The sequence below is a fragment of the Zosterops lateralis genome (genome assembly GCF_965231275.1).
Source record: "Zosterops lateralis genome assembly, chromosome: 3".
Classification (NCBI taxonomy): Eukaryota; Metazoa; Chordata; class Aves; order Passeriformes; family Zosteropidae; genus Zosterops; species Zosterops lateralis.
In genome coordinates this window covers 33,521,469-33,549,353 of record NC_139764.1, presented here as the reverse complement: position 1 = coordinate 33,549,353, position 27,885 = coordinate 33,521,469, and the positions used below count along the sequence as shown (strand labels likewise).

The window sequence follows — 27,885 nt, the reverse complement described above, 5'->3', positions numbered from 1 at the left end:
GTAAAACATCTCAGGGGCACAATGCCTATTTATGATACACTAAACACTGTAAAGACTAAGGAACTAACAGGACAGAGAAACTTATTTGTGCATAAATATCCTATTTTAAGGCTTATTTTAAATATTCTGTGTTGGTTTTGTCTCAGCATTCTCTGAGAACCTGCACATTTGCTGTAGTCCATAGAAAAGTCAACATTAGGAAAGGGAGCATCATAACATGTAATAAATTCTCTTTTAAAGAAGAAAGCAATCTACATACTACTCTTCCAGTATGTTGAAAGAAAAAAAAAAATGTGGCTCCTGCTTAATAAAGAGCAGGAACCTGCTTAATAAAAGCAAAATGATGTACAAAGACGGTTGTTAGAAAAACACAAGGGGTTTGGGTTGGTTTTATTTTCTTCCTCCACTAACTGCTACACTTGAAAGTCAGTAAAACACACTTGCAGAGAGCCAGACAAGCTGCTTAGTAATCATGTCAAAAAAGTGGGTCAAGTTGCTCATTCACTAGCAGTGGGCAGATTCACAGAAAAAGGGGAGGGAGGGGAGGGAAAGAAAATAAAAGAACGCAAAAAAAAAAACGGTTCAGAGAGCTAATGGAAGGGCAGTCTTCACAAAGGTTAAAAGCACCCAAGTTGCTGTCCTGTTTATCCTGATTCAAGACATTGTATTAGAAGATAATCTGATTTTATGGAAAATATAGTTGTAAAGTTCTGTGTAAGCACTATAGACTTAGGAAATTCAGGTAATTTGAGGTTGTTCAGGGGGGATTTTTGGGGGGGAGTGGGGGGAAGGTTTGGTCTTGTTTTTCTGTTGTTGTGGTTGTTTTTCCCCAAATCTGCTCTTATACACAGTTAATCCAACACAGAGATGGAATCAATGAGCTGGAACTTAGTACATGTAAAAAGAGGAGTAAGATGCAAGATAACGCCTTAAGCGGAACAGAATTCTTCCTAAAAGACACTATTCAGAAAATACCCCAAGACAAGACATTTAAAGGAGATTGATGAACCAAACAGCACCTGGCCATGGGCTAAGAATCCAGCAGCTGAGGGGCAAACTGATGTTGCAGAACAAAATTTTCTTATTTTTACTGTGTGCCCAGCACTAATTTACAGTAGTTCTGTAGTTCATCCACTAAGCAGAAAACAATCAGGCATAATAGAAGACCAAAAAGCACCTGTACCAGTCACACAGATTCTCTTGGCCTGAACTGACTGTACAGACTGGTGAAAGGGCTGGTCCCTTTTCTTTTTATGTAGCAGCTGGTGATTCTGACTCCTTGCGCTACATACTGGTGCTACTTTAGGAGAGGAGAACTTCTATCTCAACATTTCAGGTACCTATCCCATACCAGTGAGTATGCATTTGAAATAAATAACCAGTATATTCCTCAAAATTAAGTGGACAAAACCAAGAGTTTTATAGCAATCATTTAGGGACACTCAAAACCAGAAGTGTTATCTTCAAAGTTCTCATTTGCAAAGGATCTCAAGGAATGTTTACCAAAGCTCTATCAATAAAACCAAGGCCCTTTCTTAGCTGCAGCTATTTGGCAGATGCTAACACAGCAGCAATATTCATGCTTAGCACTATGAAGAATATTATAAATATGGATCAAGTCAGCCAGGAATCTCTAACAACAGAGATGGTCTACTGAAGGCAGAGCTAAGGCAAAGCAAGACATGAGATTTAAGAATCTGAAATCTTTTAGCATTTCTCCAGAAAAGTGAATCGGGGAAGTGAAGTCACATTTCATTTACATAAGATGTACATTTGAGAGAGAGAGTCCTATCCTTAGAAGGCTAGAAGTGGTTTGGTTAGACTATTTCAAAAGGCATAGGAGTGGAACACAATCTTCTCTTATTTGATTGCTTTTAATCCTAAAATCAGTTAAAAGCATCTCTGGTTGAAAAAAAAAAAAAAAAAAAAGAATCCCAAACATATTGCATATGTGCATCTCAAAGGTCTGACAGAGTTTCTGCTATTTAGTACTCAATACCACACAGTGAGCACAGTCCTCTCAGAGTATTACTATACCTACAACTGCATCTATCAGCTAAGGTTGGTTTGTTTTCATATATACATATAATATATTATTTATAGTCAACTTTCAGGTAAGTAGCTCAAAAAAATAAGTTAAATTAAAACCAAAGTTTCTGTTAAGACCAAATGCAAACAACATTTACAATTCATTTTCATTAAAACAACAGTAAACAATATGCATTTTTGCAGTATCACTAAGTTGGGAGAGGTGTGAAAAAGACCCCAAACCAATGGAAAAAAACCCAACAACCCACAAACCTGCTTTAACAAGGAACTAGTCTTCTGCCTTGCAAACCTCTGTGTTTAATCTGTGTAGAATTTGTAAACAAGATGTTGGGCCTTTAGAAGTAAAGGCAAAAATGCTTTCCTTTATTATGGTATTTAAAGGCTATCATTTAAGATTTTGGTGTTTTTTAATAGCTCATCAATTATATAATAAAAACAAGTATTTGTACAAAGATGCAGTTTCTTTTTAAAAAAGCAGATCAGTTGAGTGTTTCATACTTTAATATATAAACCAAAACATATGAAAGCTATAAAAACATTAATGTGTGCCATGTATTAAACATGTAGCCTCATATTTTAATGCTTACATGTGGAGATTAAAAAATTATCACAATGGAAATTTTACTTTCAATTATCATAAACAGACTAAGATACAGAGTAGAAACACATCATTTCTGAAACTCAACAATTAGCATCACTTACTCTCTCAAACATCAGCTGGGCTTCAAGTTTTTACACTGCAAGCATAAGCTAACATTCTACCAATGAAAGCGTTACAAAATGCAATAGGAGAAAATACTGCCAGTAAATGAGTATCTCAGTCTATTCTTTTATTTAGTGGTTTTTCTTTTAAAAGGCAGTTTGGTTTTTTAAGCTGGGGCTTTTTGCTGTTCTGCTATCAAAGGTCTTCTTTAAACCTGTCCTGTGAACAATTCAGTCATATTACAACAAAACAAAAAGACAAATAATAACAGACCAGCTACTTTAAACATTTTAATTATCGTAATTCCCCAATGCTGTTCTTCCACTCTGCACAGGGAAATTGTTTTATTTGGCACATTAAGGATAAAAAAGTCAAAAAAATGAACTGAATTTTACAAACCTCCAATTGAACATCATTGTTCCAAGTTCATTGTTCATCAATGTCATGGCAAAATTAAAAACAAAAAAAACACACACACAACATAAGGAAAGGTCTTCCAATGATCAATATCATCAGAGCCTTGTAGCAGAAACAATATACATATATTAATGTTCAAACCAGAATCAGATTGCTAGGAATCTTATCTCAAGTCCTGTTGTGCTCTTACTTACAGTGTGTCAATCCTCACTAAATGGCAAGGAGGCTTGGATGAACACATCACATTGTGTAATTTTCTCTTTATCTCAAGTTTTAATGCAGATACTTAAATATCTGTAAAGTCCTGTAAACTCTGGCTGCTCCCCAGGCAGCAGTGTGTTCACTTCAAGTAGTGTCTCACACTGTGGTGTCCCCAAAGTCCTTGTTCCAGCGAATGTAAGCTTCCAGGGTCTGCGGGCTCAAACTGCGCTTTATCTTCTTCAAAGATTCTGTGAAGTCTGACAGTTTGATGTTTCTCATCTAAACAGAAAAGGAAATACATCAGGGTTACAACTGGTTTATGTACTTTGGTTTATTCAAGTAGTACTTCAATATTCACTTTTAACACAACACATTCTATGAGTTCTGCATCTTGATGTAAGAACAAATTTTTTTTACAGTGAGAGGAGTCATTCACTGCAACAACCCCTCAAGAATGTGGTAGAGTCTCCATTGCTGGAGGTTTTGAAGATGTGACTGGGCAGGGTGCTAAATAATCTCATCTAAGTTCCCTTTCCCACAAAAGGATGGACCACATGATCTTTCATGGTCCCTTCCAACCCAGGGTGTACTATTATTTATGAGCTGATGGAAGTCTTGTAATTTAAGACTATCAGTATTTACCACTTTTAATCAAATAACACTTGCTAACACTAGCAAGATCTGTCTTGATACTTAATTGCTCATGAGACTGTTACATTACTTCCTGTTTCAGTAGGTGGTGTGAGCTGGTGCATATGAGGACATCAAAACCAATTATCACAGAACCTGTTATCCTCCTGCAATAAATCCTTCCAGCTTATAGCTTTAGCCACAACCTTAGGCTAAACACAAAAAGCAACTTAAAAATTAAGTTTTGCTTCATTTTCCTCTGTAACCACAGTTTGCACACACACTTGAACTGAAACTTCCATACACAGGACCAATCGCTTTTCTCTTTTTTTTTTTTTTTTTATGTTTACAGCTGCAGTTTGTGGTCAGGAGCTTAATCTTTTTCTTTATAATGTAATGTATGCATGTAATGAATGCAAGTATTATACATGTACATGCACAGATCTGTTTTAGGTTCTCCCTAAGTTAACCTGCTTTATGTAAAGATGGGGTGGAGGGGGTAGAAGTAATTCCACAAAATACTTCTGGGAATGTTCTTGGGAAGAAAGACTGTGAGAAAATAAAAGCCAGGCCTCTGACATCATCAGCTAGGTAACAAATACTGCAGCTCAGTGTGAAGGAAAAGACAGGACAGTCAGCTGAAATAAAGAACAAAAGACATACTAACAGAAAAAGAAGTGCTCTGAACCCTGAAACCCAACAAAGTATCCATGAACCTCAGACATCTGAAGATCTGAGAACAGATCTTCTCGATCTCTATTCTAAAGAATTTTCTTTAATGAAGAAGTGATTGAAAAGGATAATACCTCCCAAATTATTCTATTTTGTAGGATACTACACATAAAAAAGGACCTTAAGAGTTTCTAGTGTGAAAACCTTCTATTCAAAGGGGAAAATACAGCTGGCTAGAACAGCTTACCTCACTGGCAGACATGTTCTTCACCTGTTCTGGTTTTAATTCTGTAAAAATAAAGACAGATGGGTGAGTTTTACTAGAAAACTTTCATCACTTCTGACAACTAAAACAGGTTAAAAGCACTTCAATTCTGGAAAAGAACCCCTGCAGCTAAAAATTATACCTTTCTGCCTCAACACAATCTCCTATATAGGAAGGTACATGGTGGTTTTGCCTCCTTCTTCCTCAACTATCAGCTCCTCAACCAGGCTGCTCCCACACTCAGTTACTGCAGATGCAGTACAAAGTGGTAGCAGAATTATCCCATCTTGCTAAAGTATGGAAAACAGCACACAAGGCAACAGAGCTACCTTCCCCCATATTATTCATGGTATCCACAACCTCCCTACTGAATTTCAGGAAACGAAAGGTACAGTCAGCCAAGAACAGTGAAATAAAATCAGGCAGGGCACAAAGTGCTTCTTACCCTATGCTACACTCATGGGATCTAAACATTCTTGTATCATTCACCAATTTTTTTTATTTTTTTTTTTTTACTTCCAATGCTCTCATGGTATCAACATGTAACATTTTGCTGTGAGGGTACAAGAAAAAGAATCTAGGCAGGACTGGCAAAGATGATATCACAAAACATTTTCCAAAATATATAGTTTTATATGTAATACAGGAGCAAGTGAAAGAAATGTGTTGCACAATGTTACATGGTCTTTTCTTGAAATGGACTTGTGTGTGAAGTGAGTTGTCAGCAAAGTAAAGTCTGCATACCTAAATGCATACATTATTAATTCCACCACTCTAAATAAATATATTCAAATTCTTAGGAGACATGATGTCTCTTATGAGAGCCATTTAATGCAGTTCTGTTTTCCAGTTATTATGCAGGACTACGAAAGATGTGCTTTACAAATTCAGCAGCTGAAAGAAAGTGGGTAAAAAACATTACATTCCAACAGCTGCTTTTAAAAGAGATGGTGCACCGGCAAAAATGCATGCTACAGGATTTAAAAATTAATAACACAAACACAGCCACAAAACATGAATAGACCTCTCCTTCCCATAAATAATTTAAAAGAGCTGCAACAATTTTTATTTACACGTTGTAGGCTGGTATTAGAGACCACTTCTGCTCTGCCTACCTTTAGTACCTTTCTGTCAAGTAGGACAATATGCCTACAAACAGAAAACTAACAAATCTTCACAATCTTTTCTACACAAAAACCCCACTACTGATCTCCACTAAACAAGATCAGTTCCCTCAGATACAGCTACTGGACACATAACTAGCTAGTTAAACAGAACAAAGAGAGGAGGTGTTAGAAAAAAAGTATTCACATTAAAACTGTGGGTTTTTCCTAGTTGTATATGTCAGAGAAAGAACAAATATAAGTAAAACTCTAGTTCATTCTCAGTTGTCATCTGGATCACAGTTCAACATTAAGAGTTAAAAATATAAAAAGCTATGCCATTCAAACTGTATCTAGAAAAACTCCATAAAATTGCTTGTTTCAGTTTTCCCTTCCCTTAGACTTGAAAGAGATTTGACCCATTTATAAAAACAAGTAATGCAATCAGCAATTGCTATTCCAGTAATAACTTAGCTACAACAGAACTGACACCAGCCTCAGAAAAACACTAGTTAAAACCCCTACAAATCAGTCAGAAGCATTTCACACTGCTTTTCTCCCATGACACAAAAATTTTCTGCTTCACATGGTGTGATGCTGAAGGTTTTTGCGTAACCAAATCTTATAAAGATGCTATTATGAGGAGCATACTAAAATCCAATGTTAAAAAATTTCAGAGGTTTGAGAATTATAAGAATGTAAGAAAATATCTCTCTAATGTCTCAATAAAAATCTCTGCAGCTTACCTCGAATGGGGCCCAGTGCTGCATCCTTCGCTAATGCAGTTAGGTCACTTCCAGAGTATCCATCTGTCATTCTTTGTCGAAGGAAAAAGTGGGGTCAAGGAGGAAGGAAAAAAACAAAAAAACTTCTTCAAACCACATCAACTTAATTGCAGATAATCAAAATGTTACTTAATCAGTAGAAGTATTACTTTGATTTTATTTTGCAAGTTTAATAAATCAGAAGTGCATTCACTATAAGTGATCTATATTGCACTGCAAGTGATCTTTCACAGATTAAATTTAAAATACAGATATTCAAGTCTTGAGTAACATCCTAGAAACACAAAAAGGTAGCAACTAGGATTTGTAGATGTAAACTGATCCCAAGCACATTCATTATTTCTGTTAGGAGAGTTCTGTACCAGTAGTTTATCAACATCTGTCAATTACCATAAAACCAAAACCTCAACTGTCCTGTACTCTTTCAATCCAATCAGTAAAATGAGAGAAACCAACACCACATGTTTAATATGATACAAAGTGAACCAAAAGGAAGGTAAATTCTGCTACCCACTAGGGTTTGTTTGTCTTATAAACTGTGGGAGCTGTTCCAGAATCAGACTCAATATCCAAGTTAACCAATGAAATACAGGGGAGAAATAAAGGCCTTCACTGAACCAGGAAGCCACCGATACAAAATGCCAACACAAGTGAAAATTAGTAGTACAGGTTACCTAAAGGAAAGTTTAAAAACAAACCCACCACCCTTATAGAGCAGTGGCTAGCTGCAGCAACAAGAGCTTAGTCTTCTGGAGATCATGAAGGCTGTTATAGTTTATAGAAAAAGTTGCAGAGGAGCAAAGGAACACAAAATCATAACAGAGGTTAAATACTCTTTCAAAACAAAGAAAGATGGAAAAAGATGCAGACAGGATGCTCAACTTTCGTATTTTCTCCAAATCCCTCTAAAAAGGTGTACTTAAATTGCATTTGTAATTTGGTTCTTATATTTGCAGGTAGAATACAGTACACTGAATGTGTTTTTCCTCCAGTTAACTATTACTGCAGCCTAAGTGTGGCCTGAGCTAATAACCTTCAAGTACAGAGGGAATACATTCAGTTGGATTACACATCAACTTCTGCAACATTGCTAGGAGGCTGACAAATGCTATATCCAAGACTGTACAAACCTCTAGTGTACCACCACAAAGAGAAACAGATTAAAGTACATCCACCTGCCTATCTGTGCTATTTCATGCTCTGCTTTCACTCCTTCCTGCCCTACCTGCTTTTTAGTCTAATCTCCTTCACACCCATTATGAGATTTAGGTGACTAACAGCAGTACTGTGTCAATCTAAATGATAAAAAACATAAAACAACTATTTCATAGCAGGAGGGAAAAATTAACCCACATTTTCCCCATCAAATTTGAAAGTCAAAAGAAACTCAAATTATCCAGTGCTTGCTCTGCTATGTTGGTAATATATTCAATAAGCCTAGCGAGGCACCAGCAAAGAGAACTTGCCTTTTATTTGAAATGAATGCCAACTGCAAAACTGGTGCTATCTTTTTGCATCAGGGAGGAGAGCTGGACTCCTTGAGGGATGGGTGGAAAGAAGCATCCTCCTCCCTCTTCCTCAAAGGAAAGCTGATGAGCATGTCTCAGCAACAGAAACCTGACTGGGTGTATCCTACATTTGTATATATAAAAACATTTTCATACAGCCTGAGAGGGAACCATGTTCCACAAATGCATGCAATTCATGTTGTCGCTGTCGGATGATTTACATCAGTTACATTCTGAATGAAGTAAACAGTCTAAACAAATGCAGTAGAGGAAAATATTTATTTAGTATGGTTACAAAATACTTACCTAGCTAGTTGAGCCAACTCTTTTTGGGTTAATGGACTTCCTTGCTTGCTTAGAAGATTTTTTAGCAAAATCAATCTTGTCTGAAAAGAAGATAAAATTATCAGATGTAAAACTTGTCTTTACAGAACACTTGAAATTGTGCTGCAAGAACAGAACCATGCTTTTGTCAGGTTTGCTTTTGTGCTTCACCAGTTTAAACTTGCCTATAGTGCTTGTGCAATTAGACTGTACAATATCATCTCTTCAGGAGAGATAAGGACTGGGAAAAAACAAGATCAAGAGCCTATCTACTAGTAACAAGAATAAGTCATTAGAATCTTCATCAAAGGCCTGATCTCCTGTTGAACTGAAAAACATTAGGAAAATTACTTTTATCTCTTGCAATAAAACACTCTTTCAGCCAAACAAACATGCTCCTCTAAGCCCTACTTCAGACCTGCACACATCTGCCAGTCTGTAAGCAACTCCTCACTAGTCAAGAAATACTGAGTAGCTACCACCACATTTGCTACTAGTATAAGTGAATTAAAAAAAAAAGGCAAAAACGTAAAATAGTCCCCAGAATTACTGCACAGGGTTTATGATCAAGGTGAGCCAGAAGTTAGTTCACAGAATTGTAACCATCCACAAGGGTAAGTTAAGAATTGCCTGTAAGTGTCTTAAAAAAAATGAGTGGAAAACAATACTTACTTCCTCGTTTGGTAAAGACACATATACCCGTTTGGTGAATCGTCTGAAAAAAACCCAAACATGTATACATTGTTCACACCATTCTGTAACTATATAGCACATACAAATCTAACATTTGGTTTGGTTAAGTGACAAAATTTCAATTCCATCATCAAATTCTAGGAAGCAGAATTGGAGATTTTGAAAAAATCACCAACAATCAAACAAAAAATATGTACAAGCCACTGGTGCCACATTATTCTTATCTGAAGTTATAAGACTCCTCTCAGAGGGGAAACACTCTAAAGGCAGAAACAGCACTGACTACCAGCAATGAAATGAAGCATCTCTTAATTTTTACACAAAAAAGTCATTGGAATAATTTCTTCAGACAGTGCTGACATATCTATTTTCCTCAATCAAGAATGAAAAGAGAATAATGTATGAGTATTTTTAACAAAAAAGTCCTAAGGCAGATCTACAGCGAGATCTGTAATTCCATGGGACATCAGAAGACAATATTCACAGAGACGAAATACTGGATTTCTTGTCAATCTGGAATACAGATCAAATTTTCTCCTTTATTCTGCCATTAAAATCTAAATAACAAAAAAGCAAAATATTATATTCAAGAAATTTAAAAAACACTGACTTGATCTCAACAGGTACTACTGTTTCAGACAATTCGAAGACAATCAGGATTGTGCAGATGCATCTCAAAAGAAAAGAGTAAAACCCCTCTTTGAGAGGTTAAATAATTTAGCCTTGCTGAACAGCTTTTACTGATTACAAAACCTCACCAAGATACTAGGCAAAACCTGCTCTTCACAATGAATATCATCTTACTGTATATTCAGAAAAAGAGACATTTTGATACCTGAGAACAGCATCATCAAGCTCCTGAGGCCTGTTTGTTGCTCCCATCACAAGTATTCTGTCCTCTCCAGAAGACTGCACCTATGTGATGGAGGAAGGTAAGACAGCTTTCAGTTTACACAGTCTACATCAAGCAGAAATACAACAAAATCAGTTAGAGACTTGCTATGTATTCAGTACACTGATGAGATCTTAATATACAGATGTTTTGGGTTTTTTTCCCCATTAAGGTAGGTTTAAAATATTCCTCAGATAAATGTAAAGTCAAACCAGGAAAAGGTAGGAAAATAAAACCCAAAAATGTCTTTCTGGAAAAAACTGAGACTACAAAACTATAAAAGGCACTCATAAGTTTTGTCACCAGGAGAAAATTATGTTGAAAAAGCCAGCGACTTTCTGCTGTTCTGTTTTAACACCAAACATTGTTTTGAAGCCTATAGGGTGAGAATCAAAACTTTAAACTGACATATAGCAAGAACCACAAAATCAGAACACAGGCCTTGCACAAATCCAGTAGCCAAGACAGACTATAAAATAATCACAATAGCAGAAAGACACTGCAATTTCCTTCCCAGCTCACTCATTTTATACCCAAGAATATGGAGACTTGGAGCTTCCAAACTTCAGAGAAAGCGTTGGGCTATCAGAGACATTATTATTCACTTAGTGTTCAATTCTTCATAGGTTTAGGTTCACTGCTACCGTACCATGTTCAAAAGTTTTCCCAGAAGTACTGTATGACACAGTTACACTATAAATACTACATCAAGAAACTTTGCATTATATTTATTTTTCCCTTTTCATTTTAAGGGAAAACTCTGCACGTGTGTGTAATAATTTCTGCATATCACTGTCACATTGCATTATTTGTCCTGATTCATCCATTTTGGAGTTTTTCCCAACCTTGCTTCTCTCCATGTTGTTATCTGCTCCTCCTGTACCTCATTACTATTGCTTCACCACTGCACCAATATTCCATTGCACTAATGGAACACAAACTAAAATTATTCAATACAAGAACAGTACTATGACAGAAAAATATTCTGATACTCATTGGTGTTTGTATCCACAATGAAATCCAGTTCCTCCTCCTGGAACAACATTAAATACTTCTTACTGGATTCTGTCTTCTCTAGCTTATAATGCCAAGAAAAAAGTTATAGTTCAATAAAAGTTGTACTTACACAGAAATTAATCTTTCTGATGTGTCAGAGCTGTGTATACATGAGATACCTATATATATACGTGTATATATAAATATATATATAATCTGAACTAGTCTGTTTGAAATCCTCATCCCTCAAGTCTCACCCTTCACAGTGCATGCTTGTGACACATATTCCTTCAAAACCAAAACCTACTGAAAAGCCATTTAATCTTGTTTTGCTTTGCCAGAATAAAGAGAAGTGATTCATCAAGCCATGCAATTGCAAACATGGATTCAGCTCTCCATGACCCTCAAATGTCCCTCTTGCCCTGTAAGAACAGTTGTCCTCACAGCTCCTTTACTAGTGCCATCTGTTATAGCTTCTTCTCTGTCCATAATCTTCCAACACATTACTACAGCTCATCTCCAGATTGCTACCTTTTAGTCCAGACTTCGTCTTCCAAAATACCACAGTAAGGAGGTAGAAAATCAAGAACTACCAAAAAAAGCTGTTTGCCAATTATGGTGAGGTGGGAGGGAGGCTGAGCTAAGCCTATAGCCGATATAAGCCTATTACCCTTTGTAATTCACCTATAGGTTGTACTGGTACCCACTACATTAGCCAATTTTAGCTAAATCAAACAATACCCAGACTAAATACTTACACCATCAAATTCTATTAAAAATTCTGTTTTTAGACGCCTGCTAGCATCATGTTCACCTTCTCGTCTTTCACACAAAAGGCTATCAACTTCATCTAAAAAACAAAGAAAGACATCTTAATTAAGCATACAACATCAAAGTCTTTGTATTTGCCTAAGTTCCTTTGCTAATATAGGGTTCCATTAAGAAAGATCAGATCTTTATTCTTTAGGAGACAGACAGATCTCAGGAAAGTTTAAAAACTTGTGTCATTTGTTGGCCTTTGAATAGGTAATGCCAAGCACAGATGAGAGGAAAAAAAAAAAAATCTTTCTGATGATAAACTGCTACTCAGGACAAGCAAAACACATTTTCATGTTTGAAGTCTAATAGACTTATTCTGTGAAGGCAGTACAATATTTTTCTTTCTGAGAGCATTTCTTCCCACTATTACCACCAACTAAATAACTTAACAATAATCTAACATGCTTTATATGAACTACTGATTGGTCAGCAGGTCGTATCTGAGACAGTTTCCTGAGCTGCAGAATTACCCAAAAGTTTACCCAACTATTCCAATAGGTAATTACTTACTAATCTTTGGTAAGCAAGATTATTTAAGAGAGTAAATAAAAGTTAACATTTAAGGTCTTACCAATAAAAATTATAGAAGGTTGAAGTTCTCTGGCTACTGCAAATAGAGCACGCACCAGTTTCTCCCCTTCACCCACCTAAAATAACAATAAACTGGTTTCATAGGGAGTTAAAAATTTTTACTACAAGACAGTTAACAGAAGGATCTACAGAAAATCTTGCTGGTAACCAACCACACCCAATCCATTTATACACATTCAGATTATCACTGCTTCAGTACATACAATGGTATTCTTTACATCTTAAAAGAAACACTGCAACTTCTCTTACAATCACAACTGAGTTTACTGTCAGGAGATTTTGGTTCTTAAATTACCAGAGTGAAAGAGAGCTGGGACCCAACTAATGCACTTTTTAAAGACAGAAACACCCACAATCACTCATCTGCATTACTGCCAGTGTAGACATTGATTTATCACAAGAACAGAAGAAAATTTTTTTACCTAACAAGTCACTTTAAAAACTATGTTAATGACAAGCTAACAGTTCACCGAGGACTCATCAGAAGTCTCTGGCTTTCTTAAGCCTCAATTAAAGCTTGGGTGTTTTCAAATCAATGTAATTTACAGCCACTACTTACATATTTTGAAGTCAGGCTCGCTGCGCTGATGTTAAAGAAAGTAGCATTTGATTCTGCAGCGACTGCTTTGGCCTAGGAAAGAGGGGAAAAACAAAAATACTTTTAAAAACTATCATATTGAAGATAGTTCTCTGCATCTGTAGTGACCACTCATGTCCTGATGGACAGTTTTGAAAGGGAGAACCTCGTAAAAATGGTACAGAAAACTCCTGTCCAGGCCACTTACAAATGAGAATGGCTATACAGTCAAACCAAAAGAGAAATTTCCAGACTCCCATAGACATCTCTAATCCCATTAGCTCCATAGCCAACTACAACTTGCTTTCAGAAGAATAAAAGTCTCCATTTCCTTTCAATTTATCCTGAATAAACATCTAAGCCAGTTTTAACTATTTTAGGGGGGTAATTTAAGGCATCAGTTGGATCAATCACAAAAAATTATGGTTTTTTTCCCTCCTTTATCTATGAAAAGCTGTTTTCAGAGGAAAGCTAGGGAAAATAATCAGTTGGAATGCTCATACCCTCTTTAACAGTTTCACCACGTTCAAGAAATTACAACTCCCTGGTTATAGAGTCTAATTTTAGTGATTAGCAATTATATTCCAGTATGTCAAACATAACAGATGAGCCTACACGAGCTGCTCTACATTCCCAGTCCTGCACTTGAGCGCTGCTGCAGCTCCAGTGTCAGCAGAGTGTGCAGCTGCAGGCACACCACATGATCAGGACACTCCACACTCCCGGGGCTGATGCACAGCCAGGAGCTCCACCTCCCTGGAGCCAGCACATCAGCCTTCTCGGGTTTAATTGTTTGTTTTTTTTTTTCTTCTGGGATTCCAAGCTGGCTGGCTGGTGGTTCGTGTAGGCACGAAGGGATTTTCCCTCTTGACCTCTGAAGGATTTAGGGTCTGCTGTCTGACTCTGTGTCTCTGTGTCTGTGCTGAGCTCGGTGTTCAGTGCGAGAATGATGAGGAGTCTCAAGGTCTTGGTTTTCTGGTTTCTCGCGTTGTTTATTAGTTCTTATCTTACAATTCTCCGTGTCCAGCCAAGATGTTCACAGCAGCCTGGACACGAGGTGACTCCCCCTGTGATGGGAGGTCGCTACCTCTTATACAGATAACTACGTACCCATTGTTTACAATTCTGTGCCAATGTCTATCACCTGTACTAACAGGGTCATTTCTACTTTGATCCAATCCACTGAAACTACTTTGTGCCCACATCACTGCAGAAGATGGATGCCAAGGGAGAAGAAGAAGAGCCCAGGGCACCACCCTAAAACCACCATCTTGTCCCTTTGCATCTACATTCTAAAAATCCAAACTACAAAATCTTCTGCACAGTGATAATACACTACTCTCTGTCACACCTTTGTGACTTGCAATTCTTCTCTCTGTTGGATGTTTTTCACACGGACCAAAATCGAAGACTGTGTCTTCCTGTGCTCTGTGCCAGGCAAACCCCCCTGCACAGACCCCAGATCCTCTTTCTTGGGTCCCAGGCCTCTCTACCGAGGTCTGTGACTTTCCAGGGCACCCAGAGGGATGCCCTGGACTCCAACAAGCTGAGAAAAAAAGCTGTGCCTAGACAGTTCCACAGACCTTGCACTCTTTGCAGTGTGCAAGTGAGACAATCCCTTTTTTTGCTACTATGCTCCCTCCCCATTTCCAAAATGTACTTCTAGTATGTTTCAGTGGAGAGCAGATAATTTCTGATAAATCACTGCTGTATAAAATAATTCACCCACTTCCTTTTGCTCTCTCTGAAAATGAAACCTGGACCTGCTGGTTTAAGTTTTAAAATATTACTTGTCATAATGAAAATAATTAAAGAGAGAACAGTTTAGCAATTCCTTCCATAAAGCCCAGGGTCAAGAACAATTTTGCATTTTTACATATACAATGACACCACAATACATATTTTGTGAGAATGTACAGTTTATCAGTTCAAGGCCCAAAATGGAAGCCACTCCTCGTGGTTACATCTTAAACCCACCAACTCATGCATGAAGTAATCTTCTTACCAACATTGTCTTCCCATTTCCTGGTGGGCCAAACAGCAATAAACCACGTGCAGGAGCTCTCAGACCTGTAAATAACTGAAAAGGACATCATCATAAGTTGTCATCAAAGACTTGAATAAAATATTGCTTTACCTTTGTAAGAGAATGGTTTAAGACTGAGGACATTGGCTAGCACTGGTAGTAACAGCAGCAGTGAGTGCCACAACAGTACAGGCTTTGAGAGAACTACACTCTGTTACTAACTTGACCTAATGCACACCACTATTGTTTCCCACACAGCAGCTAAATTATGTTGTAATTGTTCTGTGCCTGGATGCACTGTGAAAGCAGCTTAAAACACTTTCCACAAGACAGAGTAGCCTATCAAGTTTAAAGCATCAATTCCAGTTAAAAAAAGGAGTAATCCAGGTGTATGGTAGGAGAGCTAACGTTCTTACTACCTCCATATGGAAGAACTCCTTGATCTTTCCTTATTAAATGAAACTTAAGACAAGCTTTCAACAAAATTATTTAAAATATTACTTGACCACCTACTCTATGCTACTGATAAGCATCTCTCTCTCACTTTGCACTAGTTTCTTTTTTCTTACTCTATAACATTGCCCCCACCATATGTAGCATCATAGCAAGCAAGCCTACAAATTCTCAGAATACGTAACTTTTAGTTATTACTCTTGCCTGTTTTCTCTAGCGCTTTGTCTTTACCCCTTCTCTCAAAAGTTTCAGAGTTTCTCTTTTGGTCTCACACTCACCCCTCCCTTCCAGCTTCCAACAATTCCAATTAGCAAGCAAAAGCAATAGGAGGTTATCTCACATACATCCCATGTGTAAACAGCACTGTGGGCAGGCATTTCTTTCCACAATATCCATGACAACAAATAGCTCCATTACCAGTGTTGTATTTCTGTCATGACTGACCAACACGTATTTTCTCTATTATTTCATCATCCACAGCATTTTGTATGTGCTTGACTCTGATCCCTACAAGTAGTTACCCAGCTATTCACTGAGTGAACACTCCAGTGTTTCTGCTTCCCATGCTGCCTACCACCATGTTCATTCTTTGTCTGACTTCTTTTGTTTGAAATGATTCTTGGGGAGTTCCACCATTTTCACACAGCCCAGATCAAATCAAATCTATAATTCTTCCTCACCTTAATCATCACCTACAGTTCAGCTGCCCTGACACTTATTACTGAGATAACAAAAACTTGAAAAGCTTTGTGTAACAGGCTAATTATACTGAACATGGTCTGAACTAATTGCTAACATCTCATCAGCATCTTACCACTGAAATGGCTGCAGCCAATGTTTCCTACTTATGTACCTCAACTTTTGCTCTCCTACCAAAATACCACTGGCTTGTCAAATGTGAATTTGAGTTCAAAACTCGTTAAGATTAAGACTGAACTAGTGTTAATTTACTAGGCATCCCGCTACAGTTGCCACATCAACTATGTTCACTTACAAGGAATAAAACCAACCCTCTCTACTTCCAAGGAGAAGTTTAAAAATTCATGGGATTCTCTGTCCTTATTACATCTCAACCTACACCATTGCTAGCTACAGTAATATGAGACAACCTTATTGAAGATACCACATCACTGGAAAAACTACTCCAAGCCTCCCATCTCCAAGTCCTTCCCACTCAGCTCACAGTATTGGTGTCACAGAACAACACACTTGACATACTATTGCACTGTAGTAACAGAAATGCTATAATGACATCTTCCTTCTGTATAACAACATCTGAGCACAACATTTGTTGCCAAAGCTTTGTTCTCCTTACAGCTTGTATTTCTGTGATGTTTTGCCAGGTTTAGGGTTTCTTCCCTATGCTGCTTCAAAAACAGTAGCTGCATTAAGGGGAAAACAACAGAGCAACTCCAGTCACCTGTCCATATAACAAATGAGATCCACAAGCAAACAAAAAGTATAAACAGCAAATTTTCTTTAATAATCATAGAATCATAAAGTGGGCCTGGGTTGGAAGGGAACTTTGAAGATAATCTACTTCCAAACTCCCTGTCATGGGCAGGGACATTTTCCACTAGACCACACTGCTCAAAGCCCCTTCCAATCTGGCTTTTGACAGCTCCAGGATGGGACACCCACAACTTCTCTGGGCAGCCTGTTCTAGTGTCTCATCATCCTCACAGTGAGTAATTTCTTCCTAATATCCAAATCTAAACCTACTCCCAGTACTAAGCCATTTTCCCTTGTTCTGTCACTACCTGCCCTTGTAAACAGTTCCTCACCAGTTTTCCTTTATGTCTTCTTCAGGTACTGAAATAATGTATTAAAGTCAGCCTGAAGCCCTCTCTTCTCCAAGCTTAACAACCCCAATTCTCAGCCTTTCCTTCCAGGAGAGGTGCTCCAGCCCTCTGATCATCTAGCTCTCTCTCCTCCGGACTTGTTCCAACAGCTCCTTGACTTTCCTGTGCTGGGGACCCCAGAAGTGAACAGAGCACTCCAGGTGGGGTCTCATGAGAGCACTGCAGGAAATCATTGCACACAATTTCCTCAAAAGTACTGCAACTTTTAGTAAGTTCAGCTTTAGAAAATGACCAATTTAATTTTTTCTTAGAAGTAGCTCAGAAAATTCCAGCAGTATGCAGACTAGGCTGGAATCTAGGCAGTCACAGTACTTGAGGTACCATACCATGATAAATAAAAGCCTAAATGATCAACTTCCATACAGCAAAATAAAGAGAAAATCTGCCCTCAAATGTTATATATCTCAGTGTTATTTGTTTGTTCACTACACTTCTTTGCATCCTCTCCACCCACTCCACTGAATAAACTATTCAGTGTTTAACCAACACCCTCACAGAGAGACCACAATAACAATAATGTTATTTAATCAGATAGACCTAATTTACCTATACAAATCTCTCCCATTTCACCCTTCCAGCTGTGGGTTTTGTGCTTTACATGGCCATAGAGGGTTGGACACACAGCTATAGCTATCTGGAACAGTCAGCCTGACAAATGGTGAGAAATTGTGTTTGTTTGGGGTTGTGGGAGTGTTGTGGTTTTTTGTTCGGTTTTTTTAGGGGATAGTGGCTTGCTGATTTGATTTGGACTTGGGCTTTTTGGGGGTTTCTTTTTTTTTTTTTTCTTGCTCTAGTCTTTCTCAGAAGACAAGGAATTTCATGGCAGTATTTTAACACATAAATCCTATATTCTTTTTCAAGACAGCTAGGACCCCACAGCTACTCGTAGCAATCATAATCAGTAAGAACAGGATTCAAGAATCGTAATTTCAAGCATCATCATGTGTGTGAAGCAGAGTACATTTCTTTCATCCTGTCACAGATAGATAACAATACCCAGTTGCTTACCTCAGGCCTAAGAGAAGGAAGGATAACAATTTCTTGCAAGGCTTGTTTAGCCAGTTCCTGCCCTGCGATATCATCAAATTTGACAGCTGGCCCACTAACAAAGAAACGGAATACTAATTAGTCTAACAATGAGATACTCTTTTTCAGCTGCAGCTGACTAATTTAATGCATTTGACTATTTATACAGAATCTTTTTGAGAAAATCTACAACTTATATTGTTAAGTATTTTAAACCATCCTTTTCCCAAAGTAACAATTAAAAAATCCCATCCAAAAAATCCTCAAAGAAACCCAATGAAGTAGAAGTATTAATTTCATTCCAAGTGGACTAAGATTGCACTGAATGCAAAACTGATTTACTGGATTGAAAAGCCTACTTTTCCTCATACTTACCTATCAACAACTTCATTTAGGATAAGATTAGCAAGATTGCTGTCCACATTTCTAAATATCTTTGTGTCTTTCTTTTTTCGAGGAGCAGTGGTAGGAGTAGAAGGCTTATTTGTTCTGCTATTTTTAGGAGCAGCCTGGAGATGAGCGAAGAAAAGAAAATCAAAACCCCCAGATTAATACTTTGAAAGTGTAGTGTTAAACAAAATAAGATCTACATTTCATTTGCTCCAGTAAAACAGCATGTTAACACATACTCAATATTCTAATTCTGTATTTTGCTATAAATCATACTATCATATTAGTCAACCACAGGTAGAATATCTTAGGCTCCAGTGGTGAAGGGTCTTTGGTTTAAGGTTTTTTTGTTTGATAATTTGTTTACTTAACTACAGTATTTTCCCCCAGCATACTCTGAAAACAAGCATCGCAAACCATCTCAGGTTCTCTATAACTATAAGCAAGAATTCCTACTGCTGTCATACTTAGTAACAGGCCACTTAAAAGTTGTCATAGTATATTATAGTAGCAATAACGTTTTAACAGAACAGTTATGTTGAGTCCATTCTGCTCTTTACTCTACTTGGTAATAATGATGGAAAGGAAAAAGATGGGTCAACAAAACCACTGTATTTTTCTGTATTCTTTCTATAGGACTTATTTCTGTGTTTCAGCCCCAGCCTAATCATAATTTGCTTTTCAATGTGGTTGCAAAAGAACCTGTGTAGTATGCATGCTTTGGAAGAAAAGAACATGAAGGGGGAAAAATCTTGAAGTTCTGGAGTAAGATGCTTTTCTCTCCATCTTTTACATACTAGAAGTAATGTTTATTTTTCTTCTAGGTAACTTCTGCTCAGCTTCCCATGCAATTTTAAAAACAATTTATTACTGTGATCATACTTCAAATCCTTTTGCCCATGCATCCACCTGATGCCCTCCAATTTCTAAAATCCATTCTGCAGCATATCTCAAGTGGCCCGGCTAAAAAATTTGAAGTTTCGGTTTTTTCAAAAAACTTTCTGTTGCTACAACACTGCAATTAAGGCATTAAATCCAAAGCCTCTTCTGGAATTTACAGTTCATTTTTCAAGCGTATACTTTCATATTTGTCCTCACTATACCTTGTGAGCTGAAGGTGTAGGATTAGGTGCTGGTCTAGACACAGATGATGATACCCCACTGTAGCTGGGCGTTCTGTGGTGACCTGAAAGGCCTGTGGATCCAGTTTTTGCAGCAGTCTTTGAACGAGGAAGGGAATTACTCGTGTGTGTTAAGGGATCCTTCTTTTTTGGAACTGCTCCACTTTCTATAAAGAAAACCAGTGTCATGAGAACATTTGCAGCAGTCCTACTTGTACCATGAACTGCAACTAGAAGATAGAAGTGTTGAATACCACATTATAGAAAAGCAATGCACATTTCTAAAGAGGTTTAGTGGCTTTAAGGAGATTTGATGGCTACTTTCACCGACAGTTAAAATTCTAATTTTTAGGAGTGCTCAAAATGAACCCTAGTTAGCCATCTTAGAAAAGACAGATAGAACTTAGTTCTGTTACCAAGGGAAGAACACCATCTATTTCTTCAACGCAAAGTCTTCTGGCGTGTGTTCTGCTGTCTTCTTTCCCCAAGAACTCTTAAAAATAACCATTACAACAACCCCCAAATTTCAAGCCTTTAGATTCAGAGTATTGATTCTTCAAGTGATGTTAGCAGGCTAGTAAATTGGATATCAGCTAACATTATTATCTAGGCACCTTCCACACAGAAGCTTCACCAAAGCATTTTAATCTGGAAAAATTATAGTAGTACTTATACTAGCAAGTGACTGTCAGGTGTTTTCTCTTTCAACTTGCTTTCACTTTAGGAATCTCGGGGTGTAAGTAAATTCTGAATGGACAACTCTGAAGCAGCTTACCTTCCTACATTAAAAATTAAGTCTTAAAATATATTTAAACATCACCAGACATTCCACTCACACTACTTATTCACCTCCATGATGATGCAGGAAAGCCTCAAATTAGGTGACATATAAACTTGAAATACTGGCCACAGGTCATCAAACTACAAAAAGCCATTTTGGTCCAGAGTAAACAAAATAGCACTTGATGTCTATGTTCTCTGTATGGGATACACAATAAAATAAAATTCCTTGGCACAGAAACGGCAAAGTAAAAAACATCAAACCACAAATGATGAGGTAAGAAGGTGATACAGCAAGCAGGCAGCTTGGTCAGGATGGTTAAGGATTAGAGCATAGCTTAAATTAGGGTATTTTTTGTGGTGGGAATACACTACTGGAAACTGTCTAGTGCAGCACTGTTGTCTGAGATGTAAACTATAAATACTGTCTTATTTTATATCCTTTTAAAAGGATTAAAGAGTCTTTTGATTAGGTAAGAGAAATAGGGCATCAGAGGTAAGGAAGGTCAAAACAGATTTCAACTACAAGTGTCTGCACTAGGATTGTAGAAACTTGCAACTCCATTTGACCTGCTAGTCTTAAGAAATAGACCAGAGAACTCTGATTTTTAAGGAAATTAGTGACTCTACAAAGAATTTTTAATTTAGAACATTGCAGTTCAGTGAAAAATACTTTAAGTAAAAAGCCTTGTAATTTTAAATGTTGTCCTTAAAAAACTCAAAGAATACTTCAGTCAAACAGTATTATGGAAGGATCAATTAATTACTACTATGTTCTCAGCCTCTTTTAACATACTACCAGGACCAAATCTCTACACAGCATGCAGGTATCCTTAAGAATTCAGTGAAAAAGTTTCTAAAGGCCTTCTTCAGCCACAAATCTACCCCTTTTTAGAGCAACAGAAACTCTGCAGGGGTCACAATAAACAATGCAGACATATCAATAGACAAGAAACAAGGCAACTTGAAGAATATAATTAAGTATATTTACCTGTAGTATGTTTTTTGTTTAAAAAAAAAAAAAAAAAAAAAAAAAAAAAAAAAAAACCACACAAAACACCACCAAAACTGGCTACTGACTGACTAAGCCAAACACAGCTCCAGACCTGGATACATTTACTTAGCCATTCCTGCATAGGAATTTCCAAGTCAAAACCTCTTTAAAATTAGGCATACTTAGTAACTTTCAAGTTCAGAAAGCAGTATATGACTCTATTAACACATCTAGCTACTCAGCACTTTGGTCCAATTTAATCAAAAGGTGGCACTCAGTTTGGTTGGGTTTTTTCCAGTCTGCCTCAACCTCATTTGCACAGCTGGCTTGAAGTCAACATAGGAAGGCTTCAAAAACCTAAATCAGTTTTTCTCCATGTCCTTCACCCTAACTCAATGCCAAATTATCTCACTCTCCCAGAACTACTCCCGCACACTGAGAATGATACATAGATAACTTCAATTTTGAGGGTCATAAAACTGCACAGGTAAGGGGTATTTCAGGAAGCCAGAAACAGAAGGGAGGAAAGAAGGGAGAAGAGACAAGGTTTAATACAAATTATGATTTACTCTAATTGCACATCCAGGACTCAGGACTGGTAGATTTACATGTTTTGTTCTCAGTCCTGATGGGTAGCACATAAAGAAGCACTAAAGAACAGCTCCTGAACGTAGTTGTTGTTGAATGTCAATTCCAGAGGGAAGCTTCATTTTATATACAAATTTTCATTGAAGTGACAAATAAAAATGTTATCAAATAGTTCAGAATTACATTTTATCTAAAGTTTATCTATTTCTAAAGCATGAGGTGTTTAAGTGAACACCACAAGTCAGACAGCTCCTACTGTTCCATTATGCAAGATACATGTTTTGCCATAACAAATGCAAAACCCCCCAAAACACATTTCTTACCCATTTTTATTTGTTATCTAATGAAAGACTGGAAATACATAGCAAGTGACTTTAACACCTTCATAGTCTCTCCAGCAGCCTTTTGCCAAGTGTTTCACTGCTCTGTTTGAAACAATAAGGAAGTACCTAAAACATGACACCATGGAATTTTTTCAAGTGTATTTGAAACACTGGACAGCTCAACTGTCTACTTCATATATAATACTTACAGGATAGCAATAGATGCTTAATCAGTTTGATTTTACTCTCTAATTCTGGACAGAATAATTTACTTTATAGCTCCAGGCTAATGCCACTGGGTTACACAGACATAATAGCTGTCTGGCCCTGAAAGCATCCCTGCAATTTTAATCTGCCATCCAAATACACACACAACGCAAATTACAAACAAGTAAGTAGCAGAATTTTGTCTGGGGTTTTCTACTGGTTAAATTGTGATAAACTGCAGACACAGGTGCCCAATTTCAGACTCCCTTACAGAGAGAAATGTCAAAAGTTTATATAATATTATATAGATACTTATTACACCAGTTTTAAAGATAAAGTACAAACACGTTTGAACAAATCTTAGAGAAGCTTGATTATATTAAACACCTGGAAATGCAAAAACAATCTTAAAATTATGCTACTGTAGCTCATTTATTTAATATAATAACATTCTTTATATTTCTAAAAAGCAAACCCATTGTATTTTCTTTTCTGCATTTAAACCAGATGAAAGCACATGTCAATAAACAAGCTTCTACTGGTCTCTAACTTCTTAAGCATACAAAAGAAAGTTTAAATTCAAATTAACAGCAGCAATTCCAGCACTGCAGAACAATTTCTAGGCTTTAGTTGCAAAATCTTAAAAATCATCAGGGAATATTCCTCAGAAATTCCCTACATATGCCTACTGACAAGTAATATAAAGAGACTAAAGTTATTGTACACAGTCTGTGGACATCACGTTGGAATAAAAATCCACCAGTCTAGAATTACCCATAACTTTATATATGTAGTTTCTGAACAGACAGAGCCACATCAGTCAAAGATCTGCTTTTGTCAAATTATGCAGTTAAAAATAATTTCTTCGCTACTTGTTCATATACTCGGGGAACTCCTTTGAAAACTTCAGTATTAAAAATACAGCTTCTGCACCATGACAAACATTACCAATATATGTTTGCTATTAAAGACAAGCCAGCAACTCCTTCCATGTGAAAACTGAGATAAAATACTAGCTAGCTGCACAGTATTCATGTTGAGGTCATAGCAATGTAATGCTTTCTCTGAGCATCTATCATGATCAGATTTACATGTAAAATGGTATACACTGGCATTACTGTAACACTCTAAGTATTGTATGACTAGTAAATGAGTTCATAAAACTCAAACTCTGCCTTTGGAAAGATTGGCATAATCCCCTTCCCTAGCTTGTTTAAAAAAAGAAAACAATGATCCACAAAGGAAGACAAGCACATTTGAGGGGAAAAAAATATAGGTAAATTGTTTGACATCTAGTTTAAGACTGCTATGAGAAGAATGATGAATATTAAATTAATATGATTTCCAGGTAAAGGTTTGGGTCAAGGCTCCTTGATACCACTCTTTAGACAAGTTACTGCACAGCCCTCTGCAACTGAAGGGCAGGTGATACTACCACTGTGAGGTCTAAAAAACCTTCAGTATAGATCTGGAAGATAAACTTCAAGAAAAATCTCTAGCTACTAATGTAAGTTTGAAAACCACAAATGCTGAAGACAGGGAAGTCATTTGTGTTAGAATCAAGTAAATTGGTCAGGAAGGCTGACATAAATAGTATCCTGAGATAATCTCAAATCAGTAACACTTTGGAAATATAAAAAATGTGCAACATAGCTGCGAGAATATAATCTTACACAAATTTATGCAGCAAAAACATCTGTAAAGACTTCGGCCTTTAAAAGCAAATAAAAGAAAGCAAGGTAATTTTAGACCAAATGATGGGCAAAAAGACACTTGTTTTATGTTAAAACTAAAAATGACCATGTTTCATATGTCACAAAATCCTGAACCTCTAAGAAACCAAATCTGATTAGACAACAGGGCAGGTAATACTTTGCACAGACAGAAAACCAAGCTTATGCCAGAGCACTGTGGCTCAATACCTCTGAAATATCTCTAACTTCTCAAGGCAGAGACAACACTCCTCTTATCTGAAATAGCCTGCAAACTGATTTTGTAGTTTTCTAAGAAATTCTGTCATCTACTTCATGTTTTTAAATTATTAGGGCTGGCCACATGAAAATTCTGTTTTATACATATAAAGGAAGAACAACAGAAGATAATTAACAGATTGAAGCATAACCACCTTTTTACACTGCTTTTAAGAAAAAAGTGTATTACTGGTATGTTCTTACAAAAACACTCCCTTATCCCACACCCCAAAAAGACAGAAAAAGCAAGCACAGGAGCATAGGCACCAGCCATTTAGGAAATCCAGATTCCTGTTAATAGCCTGACTTTCATGGGACTGTATCAGGGATCCCACAGCTGCAAACACTCAGTACTTTGCGTAATCCTCAGACTTTCACAAGTTTACACCTTGTTTATGGACAAAAAAATTATTTCTGCTATTTTAGTAAGTTCAGTTCAGTCTTCTGGACAAGCATTAAACAATGTTCTTTGACAAAAATGCGAGAGCTGCTGTCATTCCTCCCCTCATTTCAATTGCATATCACTCTCCTAATGTAAAAAACCCCTGAAATTTAAAGTTGCTTAATGCATATTCACTGTATCATAAAGAGCTAATTAATGTAGGCTCTATATTATAAAAACACATAACCTATATATCCAACACTGACACTTTCTAAAACAGGTTTAATGTAATTCCTTGAAGAATATTACATAAGAAATATTTTCTAAAATGTTGCCTTAGTAAATAGATTTGAATTCCAGAACAATCATTGTAAGAGAAAACTGAATACTACAAAATAAAACACTTTGTCAAAGCCATGGAAAGGATGGAATGTATTTTATACAAAGCCTTTAAAAACAGAAATATAAACCATTTTATTTTAAAGCTGGTGGGGCCAGCATATAGCATTGCATTATTTTGCCTTGCAGTACAGCAGGAAGTGAGAGACATCCCCTCAATAGGTGCTGGTAAAACCAAACCCACCTGACTGGAGATGTCCATTGCGGCATGCCAGGTTAGTACTGTCATTATAGACCTCCATTTGCGGCTTGGAAATTTGCAAAACTGCCTGCAGCTTCTCTACATAGTAGAACAGAGGGGGAGGGAGGAAAAAGGACAAAATAAACAAACAAAAACCAAAAATGAACCAAGAAAATTTATGTATGTTGAACACAGAAATGTCAAGTTCGGCTTTGTTATAGTTAAAGATAAAAGGATTATTTCTATCTATTCTACACATTTAGCAAATGTGTAAGAAAATTCTGTTAGTATGAGCATGACTGAAAACAGCTTTAAAACTCACCCTTTATGGCTGAGTTAATTACAACGACCTTTCCAGTCTCGTGATTACAGTTACTTTCTCAAAAACAATGTTCAGGATTAGTTCACTTCAATTTAATAAATATTTATGTTGATAACACATTTCTAAAAGTCCTCCTCAAGGTGTTACTTTTGACCAGGTGCAAGGAGTCCTCACTTCTCTGCATAATAAATGTTCCACTTAAGTAGCAACAGCCAGTTAACATTATATAGAAACCTTCAAACTTCAAGCAGAACACCAGAGACACATTACAACTATGTCTTTTGAGATCTCTATTTAGATATTTAATTGCTTTGAAATTAAGTCAATAAAATTATCATGCAAATTGTGTTCTTTAGGAAGATTAACTTCAGAAACACCTGAATACAATATTTATAAAGCTAAAGATTAAGGAGAAAGAAATTAAGCAATGAGAAGTAATGAAAACCAGCCAACCCGTAAGTCAAAGAGGTGTAAGGCTGCAAACACAAAAGAAAAGTTAAGGACTAGTTGCTCTCTGCAGCTCAGCTACAATTCCTCTTTTCCCACTGCAATTAAAAACCTCTAGGCCATATTTTTGGGGCCCTTTACTGCTTCTCCCACCTTTATTTCACACACATCCCTCTTGTTTTAAAAACCACCCACGATCTGTAAAGATGCAAGGCATACACTGTCAAACTCCCTCGTTCCCTCTCTCTTTTTTTTTTCACTTCTGATCACTCTTGATAACACTACCAAGAAGCTGCAAGAAAAGAGATGCCAACTAGAGAAGCAATGTCCTCTGGTAATATATACTGCAAAAGCAGACAAATTATACTGAAAATGTCCACAATTAAGATCATAAATTACTTCTTTCTCCTGCCTGGAGGAAAAAGTGCCATTCAGAGCCTGCAGATGGTACAACCAACAAGCATGAGCACTTCCTTCCCTAGGCTTCTTTACCTGTTACAGATCCTTCTCTAATCTTTCTGCTTCATTCCTTTCTTTTTCTTCCTGCTCCTGACCACTCACTGCTTAGCTTTCCTGAATAGTATCTTTACACTCATAGTTAAAGTGATGGCTTAATAACATTTAGTTTGAACAAGATGTGGTTTAGAATGAAAACTTGGTAGTCACAGGCAAATATGACTAGCTGAAGTTCAAGATTAGTACGTGTACACAAGGTTTATTTCATCTTAAATGGAAAGCTTTCAAGAGTCAGAGAAAAACAAAAAAAAAAAAGTCAGTCACACAAGGACAGCCTACAAACAACAAGCTCTGCAACTTACAAAAAACTACCCTCATAAGCTTTCCTCTCCAGAAGGGTAAGGAAAGTCCTTTTAGTATGACTGACTGCAGAGAGTGCACTACTTCAGTGGACACAGCACTACCAAAGACAGCAGAATGGTCAACTCCCTGCCCAATGCATGGGATAGACTTAATAGACTTAAAATACTAGATAATCAGCTGAGTTTTGGAGATGATTTCTGAGCTTAACAAAAAAAGACTTTCTAGTGAGCATCACATAATAACATCAATTGGCTTGTGCAGGAATTCAGTAAATGCTATTTGCTTCAATGCTACAATTTGACACTGGGTACTACAATTATCAATGCTTAGCTAGTTCCACATATTCAGGAACTCCAGAACTCCAACCAAA

At 37.0% G+C, this 27,885-nt stretch overlaps 1 protein-coding gene across 4 annotated transcripts in view; it reads right to left on the bottom strand.

Moving 5' to 3' along the window:
• Positions 1-1,801: 1,801 nt before the first annotated feature.
• Positions 1,802-27,885, bottom strand: part of SPAST (spastin) — a 35,501-nt gene continuing 9,417 nt past the window's right edge. For 2 of the 4 annotated variants that reach the window (XM_083857105.1, XM_083857106.1), the window contains exons 4-17: positions 25,931-26,026; positions 20,086-20,270; positions 18,968-19,101; positions 18,575-18,668; positions 15,231-15,305; positions 13,208-13,279; positions 12,629-12,704; positions 11,997-12,088; positions 10,186-10,265; positions 9,330-9,372; positions 8,640-8,719; positions 6,787-6,857; positions 4,920-4,960; positions 1,802-3,649 (exon numbers count right to left, since the gene is read on the bottom strand). In XM_083857105.1, the coding sequence (XP_083713231.1) occupies positions 3,527-3,649; positions 4,920-4,960; positions 6,787-6,857; positions 8,640-8,719; positions 9,330-9,372; positions 10,186-10,265; positions 11,997-12,088; positions 12,629-12,704; positions 13,208-13,279; positions 15,231-15,305; positions 18,575-18,668; positions 18,968-19,101; positions 20,086-20,270; positions 25,931-26,026 (1,262 nt within the window). In that variant the 3' untranslated portion in view covers positions 1,802-3,526. The remainder of the gene's footprint in view (positions 3,650-4,919; positions 4,961-6,786; positions 6,858-8,639; positions 8,720-9,329; positions 9,373-10,185; positions 10,266-11,996; positions 12,089-12,628; positions 12,705-13,207; positions 13,280-15,230; positions 15,306-18,574; positions 18,669-18,967; positions 19,102-20,085; positions 20,271-25,930; positions 26,027-27,885) is intronic. The other 2 variants (XM_083857107.1, XM_083857108.1) reach the window with 1 other exon arrangement.